The sequence below is a fragment of the Quercus lobata genome, chromosome 3 (genome assembly GCF_001633185.2).
Source record: "Quercus lobata isolate SW786 chromosome 3, ValleyOak3.0 Primary Assembly, whole genome shotgun sequence".
NCBI lineage: Eukaryota > Viridiplantae > Streptophyta > Magnoliopsida > Fagales > Fagaceae > Quercus > Quercus lobata.
The window spans coordinates 29,513,500-29,539,996 of record NC_044906.1 but is presented as its reverse complement, the minus strand read 5'-3'; the positions used below and the strand labels follow the sequence as shown (position 1 = coordinate 29,539,996).

Sequence of the window (26,497 nt, the reverse complement as noted above, 5' to 3'; positions counted from 1 at the left end):
TTTGCCTTCAACCAGACTTCTAAACAGGTCAGATTTCTTCTGGCCAAAATCTCAATTAAGATCCAGGTGTTACCAAGTCTATCAGCTTCTTTAACCTTAAAAAGAGCTAAAGCAGATTCTTTACACTGCTCAGGAAAAACACATCAGATTTGTTAAAATTTATAATCTGACTAGAAAGATTGCAAAACCACACCAAAATTTTTAGGCAAAAATGCATAACACTCTATGTTTGGGATCGCTTCTAAATTGGTCTATTGACTATTATACTTGCAATTTAAATCCCTCATGCATTGCACCCACATCACTGAGCCCCTTCTGTCAACATCCGTTAGAATCTTTAAAATTGTCAGAAACTCAACTGAAGTTAGGTTGACACTGTCTTTGTTTCATTTTATTATATCAGATCTCAAACTTGATTCATTGTTATTAAATAAAATAAAAAATATAAAAAAAAAAAGATTAAAATGACCAATTTAAATATTAAAAAAAAAAATCCTTTTGATGTTGTTACCACAAAAATATTTTTACCAATCAGTCATTAGATTGGTCCTTATCAGAAGATCAATATTAGCAACTAAAATTTTTCTTAGTAGTATCCTTAGTAAAACAAATCTCTTCAAACAAAATTATTTTTAAAACTAAAAATTTGATCTTGATGGCCAAAAATTTACCTAATCCAACTTTTTCTAGTGGGCTAATCACAATTAAATATATTTAGCCAGTTAGGCAAATCTTTTGTAGGCTTAGTTTAATAAATAAATACAAAAAAAAAAAAAAAAGAGATTCATCTAGATATTTGTTCCTTACTTCATAACAAAACGCTATCCAGTTGATTCCACAAAATTCTCATTGATCAACCAATTTCATGATCAACAAAACACTATTAAAACCTACAAACTCAACGCTAGCGATATGCAAGAATCCAACAGACGAGAGATGTAAATCTATAACAGGACAAGGAAAAAAATTATTTGAATTAAAAGATTACATATCATGTCTAAAAGAAATTTCATCTAGCATATGACATGCAACAATAATGAATAATCATAATACATACAAAAAGAACAGTGCAAAAACTTTCCAAATGACTGTCTTACCATGAACTGACTAAGTCAAATTTTGAAAAAAATATTAATGAAATTGCCAAACTTTATGAAAACAAGAATTAACATAAACTTCATATCTGCCAAATTTTTATAATAGGTTCATGAAAATAGGTTCAAAGCAGCAACATTAACACGCAAAGAAATTGCAAAGAAATATTAATGAAACTGCCAAACTTTATGAAAACAAGAATTAACATAAACTTCATATCTGCCAAATTTTTATAATAGGTTCATGAAAATAGGTTCAAAGCAGCAACATTAACACGCAAAGAAATTGCAAAGAAAAACCAAACAATTAAAGCAACTAACAATATTGTGCTTAAAATTTAAAAGACATATCATCTTGTACAAAGTATAAAATTTACTCAAAGCATATATACATCAACAGCCAAAACCTTTCCACATAATAGCAAATAAATCTCCAATGGCTGCATTATATAGACTTCTGAAGCAATTCTTGAATGTTTTTATCAGCTTGATTAGTTGACAACAAGTCAATAAGCATGGTTGCATGAGTCTGTACATGAATTTGGACAAACACTTTATGAGACCTGAAGTTCAGCATAATTCCCTTCTTCTTTTTTGTTTTTTTGAGCAGGCAACAATAGTGTATTTAGCAGGTGTCTGTATATGGAAAATTTCTAGCATCCTAGGATAATTATACCATTAATACCTACCACGTGGGTCAACCAATAAATTAACACCCTAGGATAGATGTAGAAAACAAAGGACAGTAGCATCCAAAATTTCACGTTGAAATTCTAACCAATAATGAATAGCAATTATCTTTTTCGTAGCTGGGCCAGGAGTTTGGAAGCGTCATCAGGCATTCATGCATAGCAAAGACTCCTGATATTACAACTTCTACTGCCTCCATGATTGCAGCAGTTGCTAAAGCAGCTAAGCCATAATCTGCAGATTTAAATATTGCATCATTAAGCTCAAATAAACAGCTCAAACTTATATTCAATGTTTGTGATAAAGAAGCAAAAACTCACAATTTATGAACAATTCAACTAGAAATGCTTAGCTGTTGAAAGTCTATAAAAACAAATGGCATGAGAAGTTATTTACAAGTGACAAATAAGTCCATAACTGCATTAAGTTTTTAAAAGTATTTAATTTCGTATAGTGAAACTATCCAATTTCGCCAAATTTTGCACATTGCTTTGGCTTAATAGTGTTTCAAATATTCCAAATTCACTTTCACTGGAGAAAATCTTTTTTTTTTTTTTTTTTTGGTTTTAATGTGAGCTACCTCATATGGCTTTTCCTAAGAAATTGAAAGAACAAAATGCTTGAACATGACCCACCCCCCCACCCCCCCCCCCCCCCCCCCAAAAAAAAAAAATTCACAAAAAGCCTTTGCACTTCTATTCAAGGGGGTTAAATATGTAAAGCTCATCCTCATTCAGTGAAATTCCCACTCTATTTTCAACACCAATGTGCTTCCTATTAATGTCCTACCACATTTATACAACTTCAAAAGGCTCAATGACCATTGTCTAATATTCAATGTTTAGACTCTGGTTGTGAAGGAGCTAATTATTTTTGTACAAAATAGCAAAAGATCCCCTATTCCCCTGCCTTTCTTTTTTATACCAATTTGACACTCATAAATAAGGACCACAGGGAAGATATAATTATATAGATATTAATCCTTGAGGAAGCAATTGCACATTTACAAAAGTAATTATGCAGCAGTAGCGCACATATACAGAAGTAGACATTGAGCCAAATGCAGAAAAACCAGATGCAGAAAACTCAAATTAAGATCCAAAACATTGAACCAGATGTACAAATCAGTGCTCTAGAGCGATAAAACCAAAACCTAGAACCCAGATAGTAGCAAATGTAAGGAACAATAGGAAATCATTCAAAACCACCAAATCATCAACTTGTAGAAAATACCAATAAATTTAAACATTGGTGGCTAAGAGATGAAATCTACTTCATACGATGAAAAAACCATGCAATCAAAATTTTGGGTACCGATTTTCTTGGTTGAGCCAATGTTCTCAGATCTCTGCTCTTCCTCACAAGTGGTTGAGCCGAACTTCAACTGAAGGTCACCGTTTGGTCATTTTGTGGGAGAGAGAGAGCTTCTACTTCCTTTGTTCTGAGAAGACAGAGAGAGCGAGACAAAGAAAATGAGAGCAAAGAGAAAGAAATGTTTTTAATTCGGTTGTTAGAATTTTTTAAGGAGAGAAAATCGTTTGGAGCATCTACAGCTGCTTGGTTGGTCAAGAGAGGTACTGTAGATTAGGAAAAAAACTTTTTGTTTTTTAGAGAGACCATTGGAGCAGCATTTTGTGGTTATACTCTCTAAGATAGAGAGTATTTTGTGTTTGCCGATGCTATTGGAGATGCTCTAAGAAACATGTGAGCTATACTACAACAAAAATTGGCAAATATAGAAAAAAGGCTGCCTGACCCTAGAATATATTTTAATGAGGATATGTGTGGCTTCAAATCTAAGCATGGAAGCATTTGATGCCATCATCTTCCTCTTCCTTGGTTCAGTTAAAGGTAAAAGGCTTCAATACCAAAAGCAAATCTTGCACTTACAACACATGGAATAACTGTAGACCAGCCTTGGCTAAAGCCTTCTTAGTACCATCAATTTATTTAAACTATATTATGGGGATAACTGGGAAGGCTTCACGAATCAATCACTGGTTCTAGACTTGTAGGTTCTACAATGTCACTTTTGAAAGAGTTTGTGAAGGTATTCATACAAAGGCAGCTGGTGTTGGTGCTTACCTTGTTGGAAAAGTTGAAACGAATATCCCTGAAGATGATCATCCTGTATAGCACTCTTTGTTGCATCAATATGATCTTTTGGTATCAATCATGACTACTTAGGCATGTCCTGTCATTTAATTATAAGCTCAATGAGGATTGCATTTGTGTAATAACACCACCTTTTGCAACTGATCTCTTTGAGATTAAGCATGAGTGAGATTGAACCATCCTTGAAGAGACAACTTCTTATCTCAACTGATTTGATGGCTTCTTCACGTTAATATAATTAACTGCATTCTGCAAGCCAAATATCTGTATCCAATCCTTCTATTCTCTCTCCAACTAGAAAAGCATGCACCTGGTCGCCGATATGTACCCAACTACAACCAGGATTCTTCTTCACTCCCCTTGACTTCATCAAGTCCCTAACCATGTTTGCCTCATCCCATCTTCCTGCTTCTGCATACATGTTTGAAAGAAGAATGTAGTACCCACAGTGCTGGGGCTTCAACTTGAACAGATGCTCTGCTGCCCAACACCCCAACTCTACATTCCCATAAATTCGGCATGCCCCAAGCAAAGCTCCCCAGACATTGGCATCTGGCACAATAGGCAGACCTTTAATAAGCTCAACTGCTGCTTCCATTAGGCCAGCTCGGCCTAGAAGATCAACCATACAAGCATAGTGCATGTGTGTTGGCTTAATATTCCGAGCCTGCATCTCCTCAAAATACTTCTTCCCCTTCTCAATGAGCCCTCCATGACTACAAGCTGATAAAACTGCAATGTATGAAACTGAATCATATTCTACACCATCTTCCCTCATTGTCTCAAAAAGATTGATTGCAGTGTTCAATTCACCTAACATTCCATAGCCCAAAATCATAGTATTCCAAGAGGCAACATCCTTTATTTGGATCTGGTCAAAGACCTTACTAGCGATTTCAATTTGTCCACATTTGGTATAGAAGTCCAATAGTGAGTTTGCAATGAATAGATGAGTGTGAAAAAGCTTTCTCACTAATAATCCATGGATCTCTCTGCCTTGCTTGATTGCAGCTAGATTTGCACAAGCTGATACAACACCCACAAAAGAAACAATATCATGCGTCATACCTGTAAGCCTCATCTCCAGAAACAAACTCAGAGATTTTGAAGAATCACTAGTTTGAGAGTATCCTACAATTAGTATATTGTATGATACTTCATCTCTAAGGGAGATATTAAAGACATTTTGGGCAAGATTTAGGCAGCCACATTTTGCATACATGTCTGTCAGAGCATTAGAAACAAATAAATCATTGCCAGATCCTGTGCGAATTGTCCTTGCATGGATTTCTTTTCCAGGATGAAGAAGACCCTGTCGTGCACAAGCTGGCAGAACATTTGTGAAGGTGACAGAGTTGGGAGTTTCACCATGAGCTTGCATTTCTCTTACTAGTTGTACTGCAGCCAACTCAAGCCTGTTTTGAGCAAAATTAGCAACCATGGCATTCCAAGAGACAACATTCTTTTCACTTGTTTTATAAAACACATTGGATGCCTCAGTTGTACGGCCTGATTTTGCATACATATCAATCAATGAGTTTGCGATAAAAACATCATCCTCGATACCCATCCTTATACTGAACCCGTGAATCTCCTTGCCTGCTTTAAAGTGTTCTAGCTCGACCAGCACTGGCAGCATACTAGAAATGGTAACAGAGTTCGGTTTAAACCCTGAATCAATCATCAAACCAAATCTCTCCAAGGCATCCAAATTACGATTCATAAAAGCAAGACTGGTGATAATTGCATTCCAAGAAACCTCATTCCTCTCAACCATTTCATCAAAAACTTGCTTTGTAGCCTTCACATTCCTACACTTCCCATATGCATCAACCATCGCATTGCCAATATTCACGTGAATATCCAAACCAATCTTCACAACATAACAATGAATACGTCTCACCATGACCCCATCTTCAAGACCAGCACAAACCGGCAACACACTAACAACAGTTACCAAATTCGGCCTAAACCCAGATTCCAAATTCATCTCTTTAAAAAGATCACGCGCCTCACCATAACACCCATTAACCGACAACACCCCAATTATAGTATTCCACGACACAGCATCCCTTTCAGGCATTTCATCAAACACCTTCCTTGCATCACTCAAACTCCCACAATTCCCATAAAACATCAAAAGGGTATTCCCAACATAGACATCCAAGTCAAAACCCAGCTTAAACACAACCCCATGAACCTCCATTCCCTTCCGGACCTCCGTATAGTCCGAACACGCCTTGAGAACGAAAGGGAAAGTATGATCATCGGGTCGAACACCGGTCCTAACCATCCTATTATAAGTCTCAAACCCATCAAATACTTTGGCAATGGAGTTGGCACGAATAAGGGTGTTCCACAAGAAGGCATTGCGGCAATGGCGAAAGGTTTGCTGGAAGAGAAAGCGAGAGGCAGCGGGGTCTCCGAAGGTGGAGTAGCTGAGCATTAAGGAGGCGCAGAGAGAGACACTGTGAGGGAGCAGAGCGTTGAGAAGTGCAGAGGCGTGGGCTTGCTTGGTTTGGTGAAGAGAGTGGGCGTTGGAGATGAGAGTGAGGAGATTGGAGTGTGAGTGAGAGTGAGTGCATGGTGTGTGTGTGGTTGTGGAGAGAGAGAGAATTTGGGTTGGTTTGGATTGGCATGGGATTGGGATAAGGAGCGTAGTAGAGAGGAAAGGGAGAGTTTTGCGTGCATGGTGGTGGAAGTGGAACAAGAACATAGAATGGAGTCCAGACCCAATGCTATAGCATATGGTGTGGAGGAGAGAGAGAGCATCAGAGAATATATATCATACCCGATCACTATTTAGGTTAAACGGCTATCTCTCCTTGTCGAGCTGGGACCTGGAATTAAGGATCCATATAAATGAACTAAGTAAAAAAATAAAAATATAAAAATCATATACTACTATATAGAAGGTCAATCCAATATAGTTTGGGTTTTAAAGAGATAAGTTTAAGAGAGATCTTTCTCTCATTCTCAAAAAAAAAAAAAAAAAAAAAAAGAGAGAGATCTTTCTCAAAAAACAAAAAAAAAAGTTTTAAGAGAGATTTTTTTTAAAAAAAATATTTGGTTTGATTACCACTATTCTTCAATATTTTCAAAATGCAAAATTACTAATTAAATTTTTGTATTTAGATTTTGCTAACATCTCATTTTTAATTGATAATAGTTAATCTACTTTTCTTGCTTTTTTTGATATGCAAAATCATTGATCTTTTTTTTTTTGTGAGTAAACAGTAATACTTATTAGAACATACACGAAAATAGTAATATTAGTGTTTTAAACCGGATTTATAATATATTATTTAACTAGAGTATAATTACAAAATGGCTTAACCTTTATAATTGTAGACTGGGGTCACTGGTCATCTTGATTGATGATGATTTGACACGCTTAAGTTATAACTGGCCGAGGGGGGAAGGTTTCAATTTGGCTTTAGTAGGTTATCTAATATGAGTATGAATTCTAAATATAAAACTGCATAATTTTAAAATAATTTTAATGGTTATATTGATAAACTTTTCATTGAAACTATAAAATACATAACCTTTGTATCTAAAATAAAGAGAGAGAGAGAGAGAGAGAGAGAGAATTTTTTTTCATTTTTCTTTATAGTTAAAGGTTTCAACTTTTTGTGGGGGGGGGGGGGTGAAGGTTTCAATTTGGTTTTCGTAGGTTATCTAATATGAGTATGAACTCTAAATATAAAACTACGTAATTTTAAAATAATTTTAATGGTTATATTGATAAACTTTTCATTGAAACTATAAAATCCATAACCTATGTATCTAAGAGAGAGAGAGAGAGAGAGAGAGAATTTATTTTCATTTTTCTTTTCATATATTGTGTATTTCTCAATTTGGGTGGAACTTTGTTGGGTTGAAATTATAATATATATTTTTATAGTTTTATAGTTTTTTTTTTTTTTTGAAGCTTAATTTTATAGTATTAGTACTTTAATTGTTGTCATTATGAAATATAATTTTTGTAGAATTTATTTGTTTGTAATTATTATAATTTATGTGGCTAACAATAACTAATATATTGAGAATCCATAGCTAATCCAAAAATATTGTTATTAAGGCTTCTTGTTGTTACTATTGTTTTATAATTATTATATATTTTTTTGGGAGGAATAATTATTATAATTTTATGTAACTATAAAAGATAAAAATGTCTTAATCTTTTTGGGTCACTTTTTAAATATGTTGAAATGAACAAGACCTTGTTTTTTTTTTTTTTTTTGTGGGGGTGGGGGGAGAAGCAACATGAATACAACCTACTAACATGAATTGTCAATACCTCGGGGGTTTTTTATTTTATTTTGGAGGTGAGGGACAAGGGTACACCAATCAATTAATACTTTTAAAAAATAAAATTATTGAAACCAATTATTATATTAAGATTTTGAAGCCTTTTTGTAATGGGGTCTTAGGCTCTGCCTTATTGATGGTCTTCACTATATAATAAAAGTTAGGTTCTATAAACCATGGTTATACTAAGTAGTTATCTTCTAGAGGTTTTGAGTGTAACACAAAATACCTTTGTGGTTAATGTGGTATGGTTTTTGATATAAATATAAAAATAATATAGACACATGTCATCACATTAGCAATTCACGTGCTCTTTTTCATGAATTAATCTTGCACGAGGAACGATTGCCACCACTCATATGACTTGCACATGTTTTTACTTAGTCACATTCGTGCATGCTGCTTCTTATGGTTCGAGAAAACTATCCTAACTTAGTTTCCAATAAGATGACACCACTTGTCTTTTTCTAAGGCTTCGTTTGGGAGTTCATAAGGGAGTGGAATGAAATAATCATAAGAAAATGGAATGGAATGCATTTAAGTAAGGGAAAATAATAGAAAAGAATGAAATGGAATGGAATTAAATAACCTTGATTGGATGTTTTAAAATAAAGGAATGGAAATGAATGAAATGTAAGTAATCTTATTTGTGAGTAACATAGAGAGAATTGAATGGAATCATTTTATGAAAAAAATTACTACTAGACCCCTATTTTTAAAATAAAAGGTTGAATATATAGGGGTATTTTGAGAGTTTTAGTTAAAAATTCATTTAATCTAATTTCATTCCTTCTCATTCCTCCCAATTTCAGGGGGAATGTAAATTTGAGGTTTTAAGGGAATAGAGAGGAATGTGTGTTCCCTCCTACCCATTTCATTCCCTCTCATTTAAACTCCTAAACAAGAAAATAGACTTTCCATTCATTCTATTAAAACTCCCAAAAAAAGGGAAGAAAATAATATTCTTAAATTATTTTTTTCATTCATTTCCATTCTATTTTATTCCCTCATTCCAAATGAGGGCTAAGTGCTTTCACTTGACTAACTGTTATTGTGCTAGTGACATAAAATATTAAAATAACTATTAAAATATAGCTAAATAAATAGTGGCTATTATATTCTTTACCTATGGTAACTATAATACATATGTAAATTAAATATTTGGCCTAATAGGCAGGCTTGATTTTTGTTGAAGAAGCTATTGAGGCACTTCTCAAGTGTTGTGGGTGAGGAAAGGGTCGGACTAATTGAAAGGAAATTCTAATTATATATTTCTATTACACACTCTCCTTTATTGTTATTTTGAAAAATAACAAATAATAGTTTCATGATATATTTGATATGGTAATACAACTAGATAATATTTATTTCATTTCATTAAAAAAAAAATTAAAACACATTAGACTTATCATATTAAAAAATAAAATAAAATTAGTCTTGTATTTTTGTTATCCTTTTTTGAGAATCAATTTTCAGCTTTCAAAATCATCTCCATAGTCGAAGTCAATGAAGTTATCGTCTTCATCATCTTGCAAAATCATTTCATCATTGACATCTCCTTGTACATCTTCTTCTTTATCTCCAACATTCACTATCTCTTCTGGTTCTTCAACTTCAATAACTTTTTCTCTACTTTTCTTTTTGGCATTCAAATTTCTTGGACCTATAAAAATAATAACAAAAAAAAAATATTGTCAAAATTAACATTTTATTCATAATATAGAAAAGAAATTTTCAATTTAATATAAATCTATACCTCTCTTTCTTTTTCTACTACATCATTCCTCATTAACTTCAAAACATTCATGAATGTCCATCCATGAAATATCTTCTGGCAAGCAAGGTTTTTCCTTTTCGGTAATCCATTCATCATCAGATTCCATACCCGATAGACAAATTGGATCATATGAGTCACCATTCTCTTCTCACTTTGTTTGTCTCAACTCCAAATTAATATTATAGTTTACAAACACCAAAGCATTCACTCTTTGTTGCTCAAGATGATTTTTTTTTTTTTTTTTTTGTTGTGTACATGATCAAAAGTACTCAAATTTATTTCACATCTTGTTGCACTACAAGTTAGGATTAAGACACGTATAATTAGGTTTTGAAGCTCTTTGCAATGTACTCCATAACTTTCCCACCACAATGCTATATTGCCAACAAAAGAAATTGTAAAGGGCTACAATATAATTATGATAACAACAAATAAAAAGCTACATTAAGATGATGATGACAATCGATAATAATAATAACAATAGCAATTACTTGGTTGCTTCTTTGTTCTTGTAAGTATAGCCATTTCTTTTCCAAACAAACCCTCAGCTTTATCAAATTTCTACTATTGTAGATCAATCCTACACCTCTCCAAAGTTGTAGGACACATCCTTAATTTCAATCACTTCATAAAGTCCAAGTCTCACTTTTTCACTTGCAACAAAGTTGGAATCAGAATGAAACCTATCACAATTTTATATCTTATAAATAAATATGAACACAAAATATAATGATTAAGATTAAAATATATAACAATGCAAATAATAAACTTACTTAGGATTGAAAAAATAAGCTGCTGCATATAGAGGCCTATCAAGTTAAAGCTCCCATCTAATTTCAAGAATTCTCAATATAGATCCATATCTCCTTTGCACATCATTTCCGGATTCGCTCTTTTGCTCTATCCATATCTTCATATATCATATATGTAGCCTATTGCTAGTTTTGCATCACCATTTACAAGCCTTAAAACTTTTATTAAAGGGATCACACATTTCAAGCAAAATTTATGTTAGGAACCCGGTGGTTCCTAATGGAGATTGATGGGAATTATAGGGGAATAGATGGGGATTGTAGGGAAATTGACTTAATTCGAGGTAGTCACCCTCCATAGAGAAAGAGAGAGATTAAGAGAGAGAAATGCACTAACAAATTGGTTTATTCTTTATTGATTTCTCATATTGGATTACAATCATGTATTTATAGGAGACTAGCTCTAATCTCATTGGTCCACATGGCCTCATCCTAATGGTTCTATTATTCCCCATGTGCATTAGTAATTCCAACATGTGCTAAATGTGATTAACATGCTTGGAATTGTAACTAACTAACTAACTAACTAGGTTCTATTATTCCCCATGTGTATTAATAATTCCAACATGTGCTAAATGTGATTAACATGTTTGGAATTGTAACTAACTAACTAACTAAATCTCAATACAACAATTATTATCCATATGCTTATAGCATTCCTAACATTTCCCTCCCCTTGAAAACACCTTGCCCACAAGGTGTTGTTGTGAAATACATCTTCATCAAAGGAGATCTTCCAATGGACCAATGTTAGGAATGCTATAAGCATATGGATAATAATTGTTGTATTGAGATTTAGTTAGTTAGTTAGTTACAATTCCAAACATGTTAATCACATTTAGCACATGTTGGAATTATTAATACACATGGGGAATAATAGAACCTAGTTAGTTAGTTAGTTAGTTACAATTCCAAGCATGTTAATCACATTTAGCACATGTTGGAATTACTAATGCACATGGGGAATAATAGAACCATTAGGATGAGGCCATGTGGACCAATGAGATTAGAGCTAGTCTCCTATAAATACATGATTGTAATCCAATATGAGGGATGAGTGAAGAATAAACCAATTGTTAGTGCATTAGTGCATCTCTCTCTCTTAATCTCTCTCTTTCTCTATGGAGGGTGACTACCTCGAATTAAGTCAATTTCCCTACAATCCCCATCCATTCCCCTATAATTCTCATCAATCTTCATTAGGAACCACCGGGTTCCTAACAAATGGTATCAGAGCCGTTGATCCAGAGACGGGCAATTTTGATGAAAGAAAACTTTTGAAAAAAATACAAGGATTGTTGAACAAAGCTTTAGAAGAATCTAAGGATATTTCAAAGAAGATGAAGGCCTTGGATGAATCTAACATGGCCATGAAGGAGGAGCTCTCAAGATTGCAAGAGGGTCTCGAGAACATGACAGAAGAGGAGTTACAATCTCTTGATTCAATGAAACCCGAAGAACAAATCAAGTTCCAAGAATCTACTACTGTTGTTGCAAGCCTAGATGTTGATTTTTGTGTCAAAGTGGATGATGATATACATGTACATGCTGCCCTTGAAGTTCAGTCGAAAGAATCAACAAAGAAGGTGATGACATGACAGAAGAGGAGTTACAATCTCTTGATTCAATGAAACCCGAAGAACAAATCAAGTTCCAAGAATCTACTACTGTTGTTGCAAGCCTAGATGTTGATTTTTGTGTCAAAGTGGATGATGATATACATGTACATGCTGCCCTTGAAGTTCAGTCGAAAGAATCAACAAAGAAGGTGATGATGATCTTCCAAGAACCCATTCTTGATGCACCAATGGAGGCTTCCATTCAAGAGTCTATGATTCAAGAATTGGCAATCCAAGTGTCGGTGATCCAAGAATCCAAGATACAAGCTCCAAGAACTCTAATGGTTCTAGAATCAAATGAGGTCTTGAGGATACTAGAACATTTCAAGGTTCAAAGAACCAATGAGACCTTGAAGATTGAAGAACCATTGAAGGCTCAAGACTTTGAGCAAAGTTTGAAGATCTACGAAGAAGAAACCTTCATGTGCACCGGGCCGCTTGTCAAAGAGAAATGCATGAATATGGTGACCAAAATGTCACTACGGTATTGGTCCATTGGAAGATCTCCTTTGATGAAGATGTTATTTCACAACAACACCTTGTGGGCAAGGTGTTTTCAAGGGGAGGGAAATGTTAGGAATGCTATAAGCATATGGATAATAATTGTTGTATTGAGATTTAGTTAGTTAGTTAGTTACAATTCCAAGCATGTTAATCACATTTAGCACATGTTGGAATTATTAATACACATGGGGAATAATAGAACCTAGTTAGTTAGTTAGTTAGTTACAATTCCAAGCATGTTAATCACATTTAGCACATGTTGGAATTACTAATGCACATGGGGAATAATAGAACCATTAGGATGAGGCCATGTGGACCAATGAGATTAGAGCTAGTCTCCTATAAATAAATGATTGTAATCCAATATGAGGAATCAATGAAGAATAAACCAATTTGTTAGTGCATTTCTCTCTCTTAATCTCTCTCTTTCTCTGTCTTAATCTCTCTCTTTCTCTATGGAGGGTGACTACCTCGAATTAAGTCAATTTCCCTACAATCCCCATCCATTCCCCTATAATTTCCATCAATCTCCATTAGGAACCACCGGGTTCCTAACAATTTAATAATAGGCCAAAACTTTGGATCACTCAAGATAATTAATTGGACATTAATGCCATCACTTTTCTTTGCATAGGGACCCTTAGCCCATTCCTTAGATGCAAATATAGACCTTAGTCCAATTTTTTTGTTGATATATACTCTTCAAAGTTAAGTAAGCAATGGCAAATCTTGTGACACATTGTCTTGCCAATTCCCTCCCTTAGGTATATTTTCTCATCAAATCAAGCACCCAAATATGACAATAAATAAAAACAGTGATCTTCTTTGCTTTTTTTTTTTTTTTTTTTTTTTTTTTTAGTATTTGCATGCACAGGCAAATCACCAATGTCATAAAGTATCAAAACAATACAATGGGCAGCATAAGGATTCCAAAAGATCTTACGTCTTTTTTCCATCAATTTTTCACTAGATGAAACATAAGCAGAAGTGCTATCTGTCACTACTTGTACCACATTCTCCTCTCCAATTTCTTGCACCAAAGAATCAAGCAATTGAAATAAGTTTTCAGTATTCTTGGAAATATCAGAGGTGTCAATAGATTTAAGAAAAATTGTTCCCTTTGGACTATTGACAAGGAAGTTTGTGATAGACCTCTCTCTGTTATCCGTCCATCCATCTGACATCAAAGTGCAACCTATTTTTTTCAATTCATTTTTATACTTATCTAATGTAAAGTGCATATTTTCTACCATTTTTTCAAGAAAGTTACCCTTATTTCATGATAAGTAGGGAGTTTCAATCCCTTGCCATAATTAGCAACTGAGTCCATCATTTTTTTAAACAAAGGGCTCTTAACTAAATGAAAAGGTATAGCATGAGCATAATAAAATCTACAAATAGCCAAACAAGTTGTAGTACAATCTTTCACCAAGGAAAGTAAAGTCACTTGTTTAGGATTTGATTTTCCTTTTAAATACGTATCCATGGTTCCCGTTTTTGTATTATCACTACCAATCTTTTGTAATTCATCTTCTTGAAGACATTCAACATCAAAACTCATCATCAAGTTGCTCATTTTTTTTAATGTTTTTCAAAATAATTTTTAACTTCTTTGAGCACCTTCAAGCATGGTTTAACATCCTTACGAGTATGTGCCAGATGGTTTTTCATTCTTATGACTCCACCCCAATATTCATTTGAGCAATAATTACATTTAAGCTTAAGCCTACTTGTCTTAACATCATTAATACATACACAATGATCCTAAGTGGGATATTTTTCCTTATTTCTTTCCCTCCTATCACCCATTTTTTTATATACCTAAAAACAAATAAGAACACATGAATTTATAATCAATTAACAACTTTTATGTACACAAATTAAGCATCACAGTCACACTATCATAGATTCAGAGTATCAATATTAATAATACAAAATACATATATAAATATAAAACATTTATATATAAACACTCATATGCATACATTGACACATATTCAGTTATACTAAACTAATTTTTTATAAACTACATGCTATATTAAACTAAATTAACTAATATAATAGGTTAATAACAATAAATAATTACAATAATTTTTTAGTATAAACTATAAATAATTAATCAAAAAATTTTATTAAGAAAAAAGAAAAACTAACCTTACAAGTTACAATGGATTGAAGGTAAGGCAGCACTTGTCATTGTTGTTGTCTTGCTCTAGTAGCATGTGGGAGTGTGGGACTTTTGGGTTAGGAAAAGGAATAGAAGGAAAAGACAAGGTTGTGATCCTTGTGGAGCTTGTGTTCCCTTGATGAGAGATCTCTTGAAAGTTGATGATCTAAAAGCTAAAAGATGAAAACAAAGAGAGAGGAAGCCGAAGAGTTTTGGGAAAGTTGAGAACTTGAGATTCAGAGGAAAATATCTTAATAAAAAACGTGTGGGTATGGCCATGTGGTGTGGGTTAATCAACTTAATTGTGGTTCAAATTTTTTAGGGCTAAAGAAAATAAATAAAAAATTTAATAAGGCTTTTGTATTAGGCCAAACAGCCAAAATAGCCCAATTTGTTTTTTTTTTAAAAATGGAAAAATGTTTTGGGCTAAACTTGAAAAACGTTTGGACTGAAATTTTAGTTAAAAAAGCCTATTAAGTTAACTATTTATGTATCGTCTAATACAACTAATACGTATGATACATACAATTGTATTGTTTGATTCATAAGCACCTACGATACGTATCAACGATACAATACTTTATTCACATGATGTGATACGTATTGCATAGCGTACAATATTGACAACTTTGCATGTAGAACCTTCGTAATCCACCCAAGTATAGTTGGGGTAGTGCAACCCTATCATGGTTGTACAGACAACTATGCAAGGCAACCAAAAAGACAGCAAAGCAAATTGGTGGAGCATTGATTTTGGTCTAATTGTGGATATATGCCAGCACCCACATGTCCCCACAGAAGGTGCCCCTACCAGAGGGTATTTATGGTCCACCACCACTACCAATTCCTCTTGCCATGAAGTAAGTATATAAGCTTGTTTGGATAAGCTGTTTCATAATGTGCGTTTAGTTTTTAAAACGTGCATTTTGAAAACTCCATTTTAAAAACCATAGATAAGCATTTGGTAAAAATGTGAAAATATGCATTTTCTATTTTTAAAGCCAAATTAAGCGTTTAAATAAACTGTTTTAAAAATAGTTATTTTGAGTGTAAATTCCAAAAAAGGACTTAACTATATTGTTAAGGCTATCTTAATTTTTCTGTAATCAGAATAAGTCCTTTTGCTAAAGACCAAACTCAAATTACAAACTAGTTTCTAGAAATTATAACTGGACAACAAAAAACATTTTGCTTCTCCTCTAGGATCAAGATAACCCCCAATTATTACACAAAATTCTATTAAGAATTGAATTACAAATAGATCTCTTTGTAGCCATCCTAGCTTTTGCATATCTACAAATATCTCTTACCAACTGCTCCTCTGTTTAAACTACCCCATTATGTACCCTATTATTCCTTTGGATCCAGATGTTATACACCATTCCACATCAAGCCATCTAGAATTCACAAACACTAGAAACTAGAAACAAGTCAAAACTTAATCACATAAGCTCATAATCCGAACAAAGAAAAGTTCCTTCCCAAAGATACCCATTGCCAAGAACTAAAAACCAAACCCAAAATTTATATTGAAGTAAATTGTTAAACCCACCATGCAAAAGCTCAAATCTATAGTAAAAATTCAAGAATAATGAAAGAAGAATATGGTTACTTGCAATGTTCTGAATACGGTCTCGGAACCCATTTCGGTTTGTCAATTGGAATGGAATATTTCGATACCTATCTATTTCGGTATGCCATTTCGGGTTATAGCTATTTTTTTTATATATTGTTGGTTATTCATCAAAATCCATATAAATTTTTAAGAATTTTATAATTATAAGTTCATATTTCAACTAATATGTTAAACTTATTAAGCCCAAATCCCAAATATCACCAAGGGAGTCAATCTCGTATCGGAGGTTGTACCTGTTTGGCTAGCGGAACAATATATTTCGGTACTGGTCAATACCGGTGTACTGTTTCAGGTTTACCGCTATTTTTAAAAATATATATTATTTGTATATATTTTAAAAATAAATAAATATTATTTACATATTTATAATTTTAATTATTTGGTAAAAGTTAATTTCTTAAGCAATTAAACTTGTTAAGCTTATAAGTTTATTAAAAAAAAATTGATCAAAGATAAAAGTATAAGACCAAAAAAAGATAATAAAAAAGAAGAGGTAGTAGGTGAGAAATGATATATTACGTGAGAGGGGCTTGGTAGAAAAATATTAAGACCTACAAGTACAACTTACATGTCATTACAATTTCCAAGAAGCTTTCATCTTCACACGTTTAAACTTATCACTTCACTATCAAACATTTCTTTATTTTCCTTGACGCTTTCAGCTCCATCACAGCTCTCTCTCTGTCTTTCACCTTAGATTCTTTCTTTCTCTTAAAGCTTCAGACCTTCAGCCCCTCCTCAAGGAAGCTTGCTGGATATTTATTAGTGCTGCCGGTCTCCACCAAATGGCATGACTTCATCGTTAGTGTAAAGAGGAGTTAGAAATGAAGGGAGGTAGAAAGTATGACTGGCGTGAGGGGAGGGAAAGAAGCATTTTGTGTGTAATTTTGTACCGGTCCGGAAAGAAGCAAAAATCATTTAAAATGTAAAAAGGTATGGTCTTTTCAGTACCGCCCAGAAATGATATATCGGCCAAAATTCAATTAAGTAGAGGTTATTGAGGGAAATTGGTGAAGAGTGACTATTGGAAGAGAAAAAAAGGGGATAATATAGCCAGCTATTTGGGGGTATTTTTGGTTTTTTGAACGAAAAAAATAGCAGTGCGAAAACGTTCTATTTGCTCGATATTGAAAATGCAATTAGATATTGCTTCTTTGAAACCGCGGATTTGTGCGATTTGTAAACATGATTTAGCTGAAACAGCTTCTCCAAACGATTGTGTATATTGTGTTTTGTATCAAACCATGCATTTTTGTCTAGGAAAATGCCTATCCAAACGGGCTCTATATTGCATAATTAGTGTGCTATCATTAGATGTATTATGCCACAATCGTTTTATCGTTCGAGTTTTACATAAACGACTAATAACCATGCTATGTTACATGTTTATAGTTGGGCAGGGACTAAGTGTACAAAGAACACTCCTACACACATGCTTTTCGCATATTGCAATCAAATTGCCACGACATGGCTTGGCAAAGTATAATACTTGTTTTTATACAATGTTTATATTAATGGTGGAAATGCACTTTTCGTCACTGTGTTTTGCCCTAATTCCTATTTTGGTTCCTACATTTTATTTTTACCACATTTACTCCCTATTTGGAAAAACGACATCCGTTTTAGTCCTTTCCGTTAGTGCCTTAATGGCAAAATCTTGGGTGGCAGACGAAACTATTAAAATAATAATAAAAAATGTTATTTTGACATTAAAAAATGTCACATCAACATCTAAACTAAAAAAAAAAAAATTTATTAATTTTAACTAAATAAAAAAGAATTAAAAACCAAAAATCACATTAATTGAGATCTAGTAGTGTCTTGAACAAGAACATCAAGAACACAAACCTAGATTTAAGAACACAAACCCATAAAAAAAAATTTAAAAAAAAAAAAAAAAACCCAAAAAAATAGCCATTCAACATTGAATTCTCCAGGAAATCACTAATTCACATGATTTTCACAAAGCCCATAACTGAATAACTAATCAGCCATACAACACTGAATTCTCCAGCAAATCAAACCCATAAACCTAGTAAACAAACCCATAAACCTATAAATTTTTTTGGGACACATACACACAAAAAAAAAAAAACCCCAAAAAATTTAACTCAATACAAATCTATAAATCCCAAAGCCCTCATTTTCTCAAACACAACAAAAGCATCGAAGACCCATAACAGGCCACACCCAAAATCTCCATTCCTTTTCTTGTTCTTCTTCCCTAAGAAAACTTAAATGACTTCATCAATTCATCTTGAGTTGGTTTGCCACTTTGTGTCATTTTCTTTGTCTTTTTATCTCTCCTTCTCAACCCCACATTTGAAATTGCAATCCCAAAACACACTAAATTAGTAGATCCACATAAAATGAAATGAAAAACACAAACCTTTTCTGCTTTTCTTCTTCTTCCTCCTTCCTTTTTTTCCGTTTTGCTCCTTTCTTCTTCTATCACCAGTCACTAGTACCCAAAAGCTAGGTTTTTTTCCTTTTTCAATGAGTTGTCTATCATTATGGCATTGACAGGAGTCAGGCACTACCCTTTCCCCATGTGAAAAGTTGGACATGTGGCTATCTCTCCACCTTTCATTGGGTTTGTATTTCTTTTTTAAATTATTTGATTTGATCGCTTCATTTATTGAAATGTGATTCGGTCTTTTTTGGAGAATTCGATGTTGAATGGCTATTTGTTGGTTTTTTTTTTTTTTTTTTTTAAATCTTTGGGTTTGTGTTCTTAAATTTAGGTTTGTATTCTTGTTGTTCTTGTTCAAGACACAGTTAGATCTCAATTCATATGATTTTCGGTTTTTAATTTTGTTTTTAATTTTTTTATTTAGTTAAGATTAAAAAATTAATTTTTTTAAATTTATATGTTGATGTGGCATTTTTAATGCCAAAATAAAATTTATTATTATTATTTTAATAGTTCCGTCTGCCACCTAGGATTTTGCCGCTAGGGCACTGATAGAAATGACAAATGGATGGTGTTTTTCTAAATGTGGACTAAATATGGTAAAAATAAAATATAGGGACCAAAATGGGAATCGGGGCAAAACATAGGGACGAAAAATGCATTTCTGCCTATATTAATTTATGTCTTTGAAATTACACTCATCATAATCATAATCATAAAAAAACATTTCATTGCTCACTATTGTACTACTTGTTAATGTGGTTGCTTTTATTGGTGGCTACGGTAGGTTAAGTGGGAGCCATATACGAATGAATTAAGTCGCCTTCCTCCTAATTATAGCATTGAGGGAAGTAATGTCTGGAGGTTGAAAATTCCACTTATATGTTTTTGGCTTGTAGAGTTCCACCTTCCTAATCTTGTCCTTCGACAATTTGGGCTAAAGCAGGAACAATCCAAAGATGTTAATACCAATTGCAAATTGCGTAAAATAGATGTGAAAGGCAAGTTAGAAGAAAATTGGTAGATGGAACAGCAGTCCATATTTAGAAATGGAATGATCGTTCCAAGTACGTCTGTGACAAGATATAGGAGGTGATGTCACGTCATCATCCATATATGGTGTGATATCATAGGATCACTCGATTGTATATCGACCGCGATAGCGCTAAAATGGAAATATTGATAATGTGCACAAATTTATTTTGTTTTACAAGTTTTGTTTGATGTCATGTTTGTGTCCTACTTAATAATGCCGATGATTTCATTACACACTCCACATTTCGACTTGGGTTGACTCTCCTTCAAATCCATCTCATTCCTCTTGTTGTCATAGGTCAACCTTTGTCTCGCAACATATCGTGGTCAAGGTACAACTTTAGGCCAGCAACCTCCCGCCAAAATGACTTGTCCTTGGGGCACAGGGGCGTAGTCAGGAATTTGTACATGGGGGGGCCAATTCGAAGTATTGATATAAAAAACATAAATCATAAGTCTATTGAATATGAAATTTCAATTTTGATATATTTTAAACATTAATGAACATACAAAAACTGTCTAGTTCACTATAGACATGTACAAAAATATCCACACAAAAAAAAAAAACATTTCACATCAAATCATGTCTGGCGACGATTTTTCATGGAATAGAATTCATCCATGATCATTTCCATTGTGAAATTCCTAGCAATTTCCTTTTCTATATAAACTATCATATTATATGCCAAAAGTTGATCCTTCATTCTATTGCGAAGTTTTGTTTTTAATAGTTTCATAGTTGAAAAAACTCATTCTGTAGTTGCTGTAGAAACTGGAAGAGTCAACACAAGACGAATTGTCTATCAATTAAATGATAAAATTTAAACTTCCCTGAAATTTCTAATCCCCTACATAGCTCAGATATTGTACCCATATTCTGAAAATGTGGATGCTTTGTCACATCAAGTTCATAATGTTGCAATTGATGCTTCAAAAGACAAATTTCCTACTTAGTGAAATCTTGAGGATAATAATTTTCAGCCAAATTGCAAATATCACCAATTTTGAATGATCTAAAAGCATCCTTAGGATTTAATGCTGAACTAAGAGTGAGAATATCTGCTGTTAGCTCACAAAATCTACTATTCAATTCTTGCAATTGAAAATCTATTACAACTGTAAATATGTCAATTCTTAAATGATGTTCTATTGTTGTCAAAGCTTTATCTTGATGACGGTATCTACCTCGAGTTTTAGTGTAACGAGCATTTAAAGCAAGAATATCAATTTCATGTTGTCCACAAAATGATGTAACACTATCAAGTAAAGACTCCTATCCATCATCTCTCAACTTTTGAATAAGTGATTTTGTAGTTAAAATTAAATGCATAACATTTAAAAGATCCTGAGAATGTTGTTGCAAAACTTGGCAAAAAATATTAGTAATTATCATAATCTCTTTCATCATATGCAAAATTAAAACAAATTCAAATGATGTTAATACCTAATAAGGTCCCTCAGCATTACCACGTTGTTTATAATTAGCTATTTCCTCAGAGATAGTATTGATAACTTTGCAAGTTGCATCAAACATTTTTATCAAACTACAAATATATTGAAAATGAGATCCCCAACGTATATCTCCAGCCCGTTACAAAGTACCAATCTGGTTTGCTCCTATTCCAGTCTCAATTTCATTAGAAGTGATCATATTCTTAATTTGTTCTCTTTGACCATATTGCAATTCATCATTACGCTTACTAGAACCAACGATAATAGATAATATTAGTCAAATGATCAAAAAATTGATGAACAACTTTTACTTCTTTAAATGTTGTAACTAAAGCCAATTGCAACCTATGAGCCATGCAATGTACATAATAAGCATATGGACATTTTTTAAGAAATAGAGCTTGTAATCCATTCCATTCACCACGCATATTACTAGCTCCATCATACCCTTGACCTTGAATATTCTCAATGTGAAGGTTGTAACGAGAAATGACAACACATATCTCCTTCTTTAAGGCAACGCAGTAGTATCTTTAGCATGCACAACATGAAAGAAATATTCTTTAATGAAACCATTTTTATCAACAATCCTCAAAATAATGACCATTTGCTCTCTCTTCAACTCATCCCGGGCTTCATCAACAAGAATGCAAAATTTTGCATCCCCAATTTCTTCATGAATAGCATTTCGCACATTACTAGTAAGAATCTGTAAAATCTCCTTTTGAATTGTGGGTGATATATATTTGGCATTTCCTGAAGCATTTTTCAAGACAACACTAGCTACTTTGTCATTGAAAGTTGATATGAATTTTATCAATTCAATAAAATTACCTCTATTTTTTGAATCAAAACTTTCATCATGACCTCTAAAAGCACAAGCTTGGAATGCTAGCTATCGAGCACTCTCTATTGAGGTTTTGAACCGCAACCGATTATTCTCTAATTCTTTTGACGTTTGTTTCTTAATTAGCTTGTCAATATGTCGTGAATAATTTTTTAAATCCTTGCAACATTTCATAGCAATTTTATGTGGGGAGTTTGGATCTTTCCCTACATGACGAATTTCATTCCATCTTTCACATTTTTCTAATTATTAAAACCTGTTGAAATGAATGCATCTGATTCGGGACAATCTATTGGTTTCTTACTAAAAAGATAGTAAGGTAGACAATATATCGCATCCATTGAAGGTAAGTATTACAACCAATCCTTATGTGATTCAAACCATGAAGATTGAAATCGACGACGATGAGTATCATCGTTGTATGGATAGTCTATATTTTTAGGTTGATATGGACCTTATATGCTCGTCAGGATTTCATCTTATTTGTTGATAGGGAATTCACATATTTGTTTATGTGATCCTAGATCACGATCTATCTCTTCAGATTGAATTCTTGAACATTTGGAGGGGCGTTCATCAGGCATTGAAGTATCAACATTTGTTTCTACAGACACAAGTGTCCTAATTTCGGAATTGCTAACATCTTTTTTCTTAAAGAATGTATCAATTATTTTTCGTTTGCTCATAATTCTTTTAGTTTTAAGAATATGACTCAAAAATTAACCTGAAAAGAACTTAAAAAAATAAAATTTTAATTAGAAATTTTTACTTAGTTATATGGATGTTATTCATACTTAAGAAAAAACAAAATTTTCACTATAATTTAAACAGTCAACCCATTTTAATACGACTTTAATTAATAATAACCCCTCAAATAAAAACAAAAATTAAACACACAAGTATTGGTACACAACATAAACCAAACAATTTAACAACACCCACAGTCATATCCACAGCAACATGATATCTAACTAATCAAAAATAGGTAATAAATCAAAATAATTTTACCTTAGAAACTTTGTCTTCAAAAAGTGCAAAGATGGGTCACTTGTGTGGCAAAGCCTATTGCCTTTGCCTCCAACTTTAGATCTTTCCTTCAAGACTCATTACAAACAATCTCCCCATGCCTTCAATCACGTATTTCTCTAAAAATCTATGAAAATATAAAGAGCATGTGAATATTTAGGTGTAGATAGTTGAGAAAATAAAAAAAGACACTAAAAAGAGATGAATCATGAATGTCTAATGCTTAAGAAAGAGAAAAAAACTCACCAGCCAGTCACTAAGTTCCAAAACTAAAGTTGAATCAGCTAATGAAGAAAGAAAAAATTGGTCAAATTTTTTTTTTCTTGGACTGTGAGGACAGAGGACTGGAGTTTTTGGGGTTGGTAGGCAACGGTACCAGTGCTGAAAGTGTATCAAAGAAGACAAAACAAAAAAATAAGAAGTAAAAAGGGAATAAGGGATTCTGTGGGTCAGTGGGTGTGTTTTTTGAGATTAAGAGAAAGTGAAATTTTGTTCTTATTTGGACTTGAGTATTTAAATGAAGTGGGCCAGCTTTTTTGTTTTATTTGGAGTATATATGGCCTAAAACTAAAGCTGGGCTGGGAGAATAGTTGAGAAATGGGTAGGGGGGCGACTGTCCAATATTGGAAGGGGCCCAAAATTTTTTTTTTCTGCATAGTCTAATGGAATTTTTTTTTTCAGGGGCCGCGGCCCCCCCAAGCCACTACGTGGCTTCGCCCCTGCTTGGGCACACAAAAATCATGTGAATAAGTGACAAGTTGTTGCTGTAAACTATAACATAGATCAATATACACCATTGCATTGATACTTTCCCTGATACAAAACTGCAATTACATGTGAGTAAGGGATTTTATAGATTTCCCATTTGCCACAAGTACACGTGTTATCCTGTAACTTTACTTCATGACTATGGTCTCCCCCTTCAGAGCTGTGTGGATTATAGGTTGTGCAAACTTGATATACACCATTTTGCTGGTGAAATGACCTCACATAATGTCTTTTCCCTTTTTTGTAATTCGCTTCATAGGTCTCCATGGCATAAATACTGAACTCTTGACCATGTGTGAGATCACTCAATATTTTAATGCGCCGATTATTGGAATAGGCGACAAGTTTGCACCAAATGTAGTCAACCTATGCAGATATTTATAGTCCATGTGCACTTTTTAGAACTCCATTGAAACACTCCAACATATTGGTAGCCATTTTTCCCATAACGGCATCCATGATCATGTGATAGTGTCCATGTCTCCAAATGCTCATTCATTATATATGAATACGGCTTCTTTTTCTCTGTATTAGGATTCTTATTGAATTTGAGTTTAGCTTCCTTAAGGCAGTCCAATATTTTATCAAGTTTGCGAGCTTGAGTAGTGTATCCTGCTTTCAAGGCCAAAGACTTTAAGAATGGGTCCTTAAATTGAGTGTTGAAGTTGCTAGCCATGTTTCTAATGCAATATCAATGATATACCGGTACATAATCATGGGGCCATTGTGTAATGGATGATACGATAACTCTATGTCAGTCAGATATTATGCAAATGCTAGACTCAGGTACCATATCCTGTGTCGCGGTCCTTAGGCAAGATCAAGACCATCCCTAACAGACCCCTATCTCATCATCCATAGCTGCAAAGGCAAGCGGAAAAATCTCATTGTTTGCATCAATAGCCATTGCAATTAACAACTTTCCTTTATATTTTCCATAAAGATGAGTTCCATCAATACTAATTACTGGCCTACAATATGCAAATCTGACAATGGAAGGAGCGAAATCTCAGAATACATACTTGAATATAATAGTACCTGGTGTGTCCTCGTTGATCAACCGGTAAGACACTTGTGTACCTAAATCGCTATCCTTATATGCCAACAACAATTTCTACAACTTTTGGTATGACTCTTTCCAATTCCTATGTATGTTTGCAATGGCCTTTTGTTTTGCACCCCATATCTTGTAGTATGATATTTTGTGCTAAATCATTTCCTTCATCAGGTTTTGGAGATCCTTTATTTTGTAAGTGTGATTTTCAAGTACATATTTATGAAGTTCTTTGGAAAGAAGATCCGAATCCATCATTCTACCATCTTTGTTCACCCCAACTGATGGATAAGTGTGAGGACTGTTGTATACTGTGATGACTCATAGTCCGTTAAGTTTCCGTTATGAGAATGCTTAAATTTTCCATGCACATGACTCATCCACACACTTCACACACAATTTTTGCTGGTTGCAACGCTCAGTTATATAACTCTTCTTATTATCCATAGAGTAAACTATTAATGTCTGCCTCACTGCCTCACTGCCTCTTTATTAGGGAAAATCAACCCTTTGCTAAAATTCATTCCTTACACCTAACTTGATGAAAATGGTATCTCAACATTTGAAGGATCAACTATATTATCTCAAGTGTTTGCATGGAATGATAGGCCATAAGCTTTGTAGGTAGGGACTGTATTCGTAACATGTTGCACACCTATATCATTGCCTACATCATTGTCATCATGAAACTCCATAGCATGATCATCGTCATCATCCACAACATTATTATGAACATTGTCAACATTTTCATAGTGATTAACATAATTGTGGAAGTCATCTCTTCCAATCATCTCTTTGTACTCATTTCTACCATGATCAACATCGACTTCATCTTCCACTTTTAGAGATTTAATATATTCATGTTGATAACTAAATCCAAAAACCTCCATTGGAGTTGGTGTCTCATGACATGATAGTATATAACCCCTAATTGTGGTGCATGGGGTAAGAGTCGGATGACCATTTGTATGTAATGATTGTAATTCTTCCCCTCCACCACCCTCCAAAATTGTTTGTTGCACATCTTCACCGCCAACTTTGGTACGAGACTCCACACTTATATACAACTCAGAGCTTTTAACTGAGGCATAAAGTTTATCCTGTCAAACATAATCTTAACATGCTTTTCTCCTTTTATTTCAATAAGCGTGAAGACAATGCGGTCACTGAAAAC

At 33.6% G+C, this 26,497-nt stretch overlaps 2 protein-coding genes across 2 annotated transcripts; one reads left to right on the top strand and one right to left on the bottom strand.

Moving 5' to 3' along the window:
* Positions 1-3,869: 3,869 nt before the first annotated feature.
* On the bottom strand, positions 3,870-6,710 carry LOC115982216 (putative pentatricopeptide repeat-containing protein At1g69350, mitochondrial). The gene has a single exon (XM_031104753.1). It carries the CDS (start codon positions 6,613-6,615, stop codon positions 4,138-4,140), a length of 2,478 nt encoding a protein of 825 aa, XP_030960613.1. The 5' UTR covers positions 6,616-6,710; the 3' UTR covers positions 3,870-4,137.
* A 5,177-nt stretch (positions 6,711-11,887) lies between these two features.
* On the top strand, positions 11,888-13,088 carry LOC115982995. Its single transcript, XM_031105764.1, has 2 exons — positions 11,888-12,388; positions 12,571-13,088. Exons 1-2 carry the CDS (start codon positions 11,924-11,926, stop codon positions 13,045-13,047), a joined length of 942 nt encoding a protein of 313 aa, XP_030961624.1. The 5' UTR covers positions 11,888-11,923; the 3' UTR covers positions 13,048-13,088.
* The last annotated feature ends 13,409 nt before the right edge of the window (positions 13,089-26,497 follow it).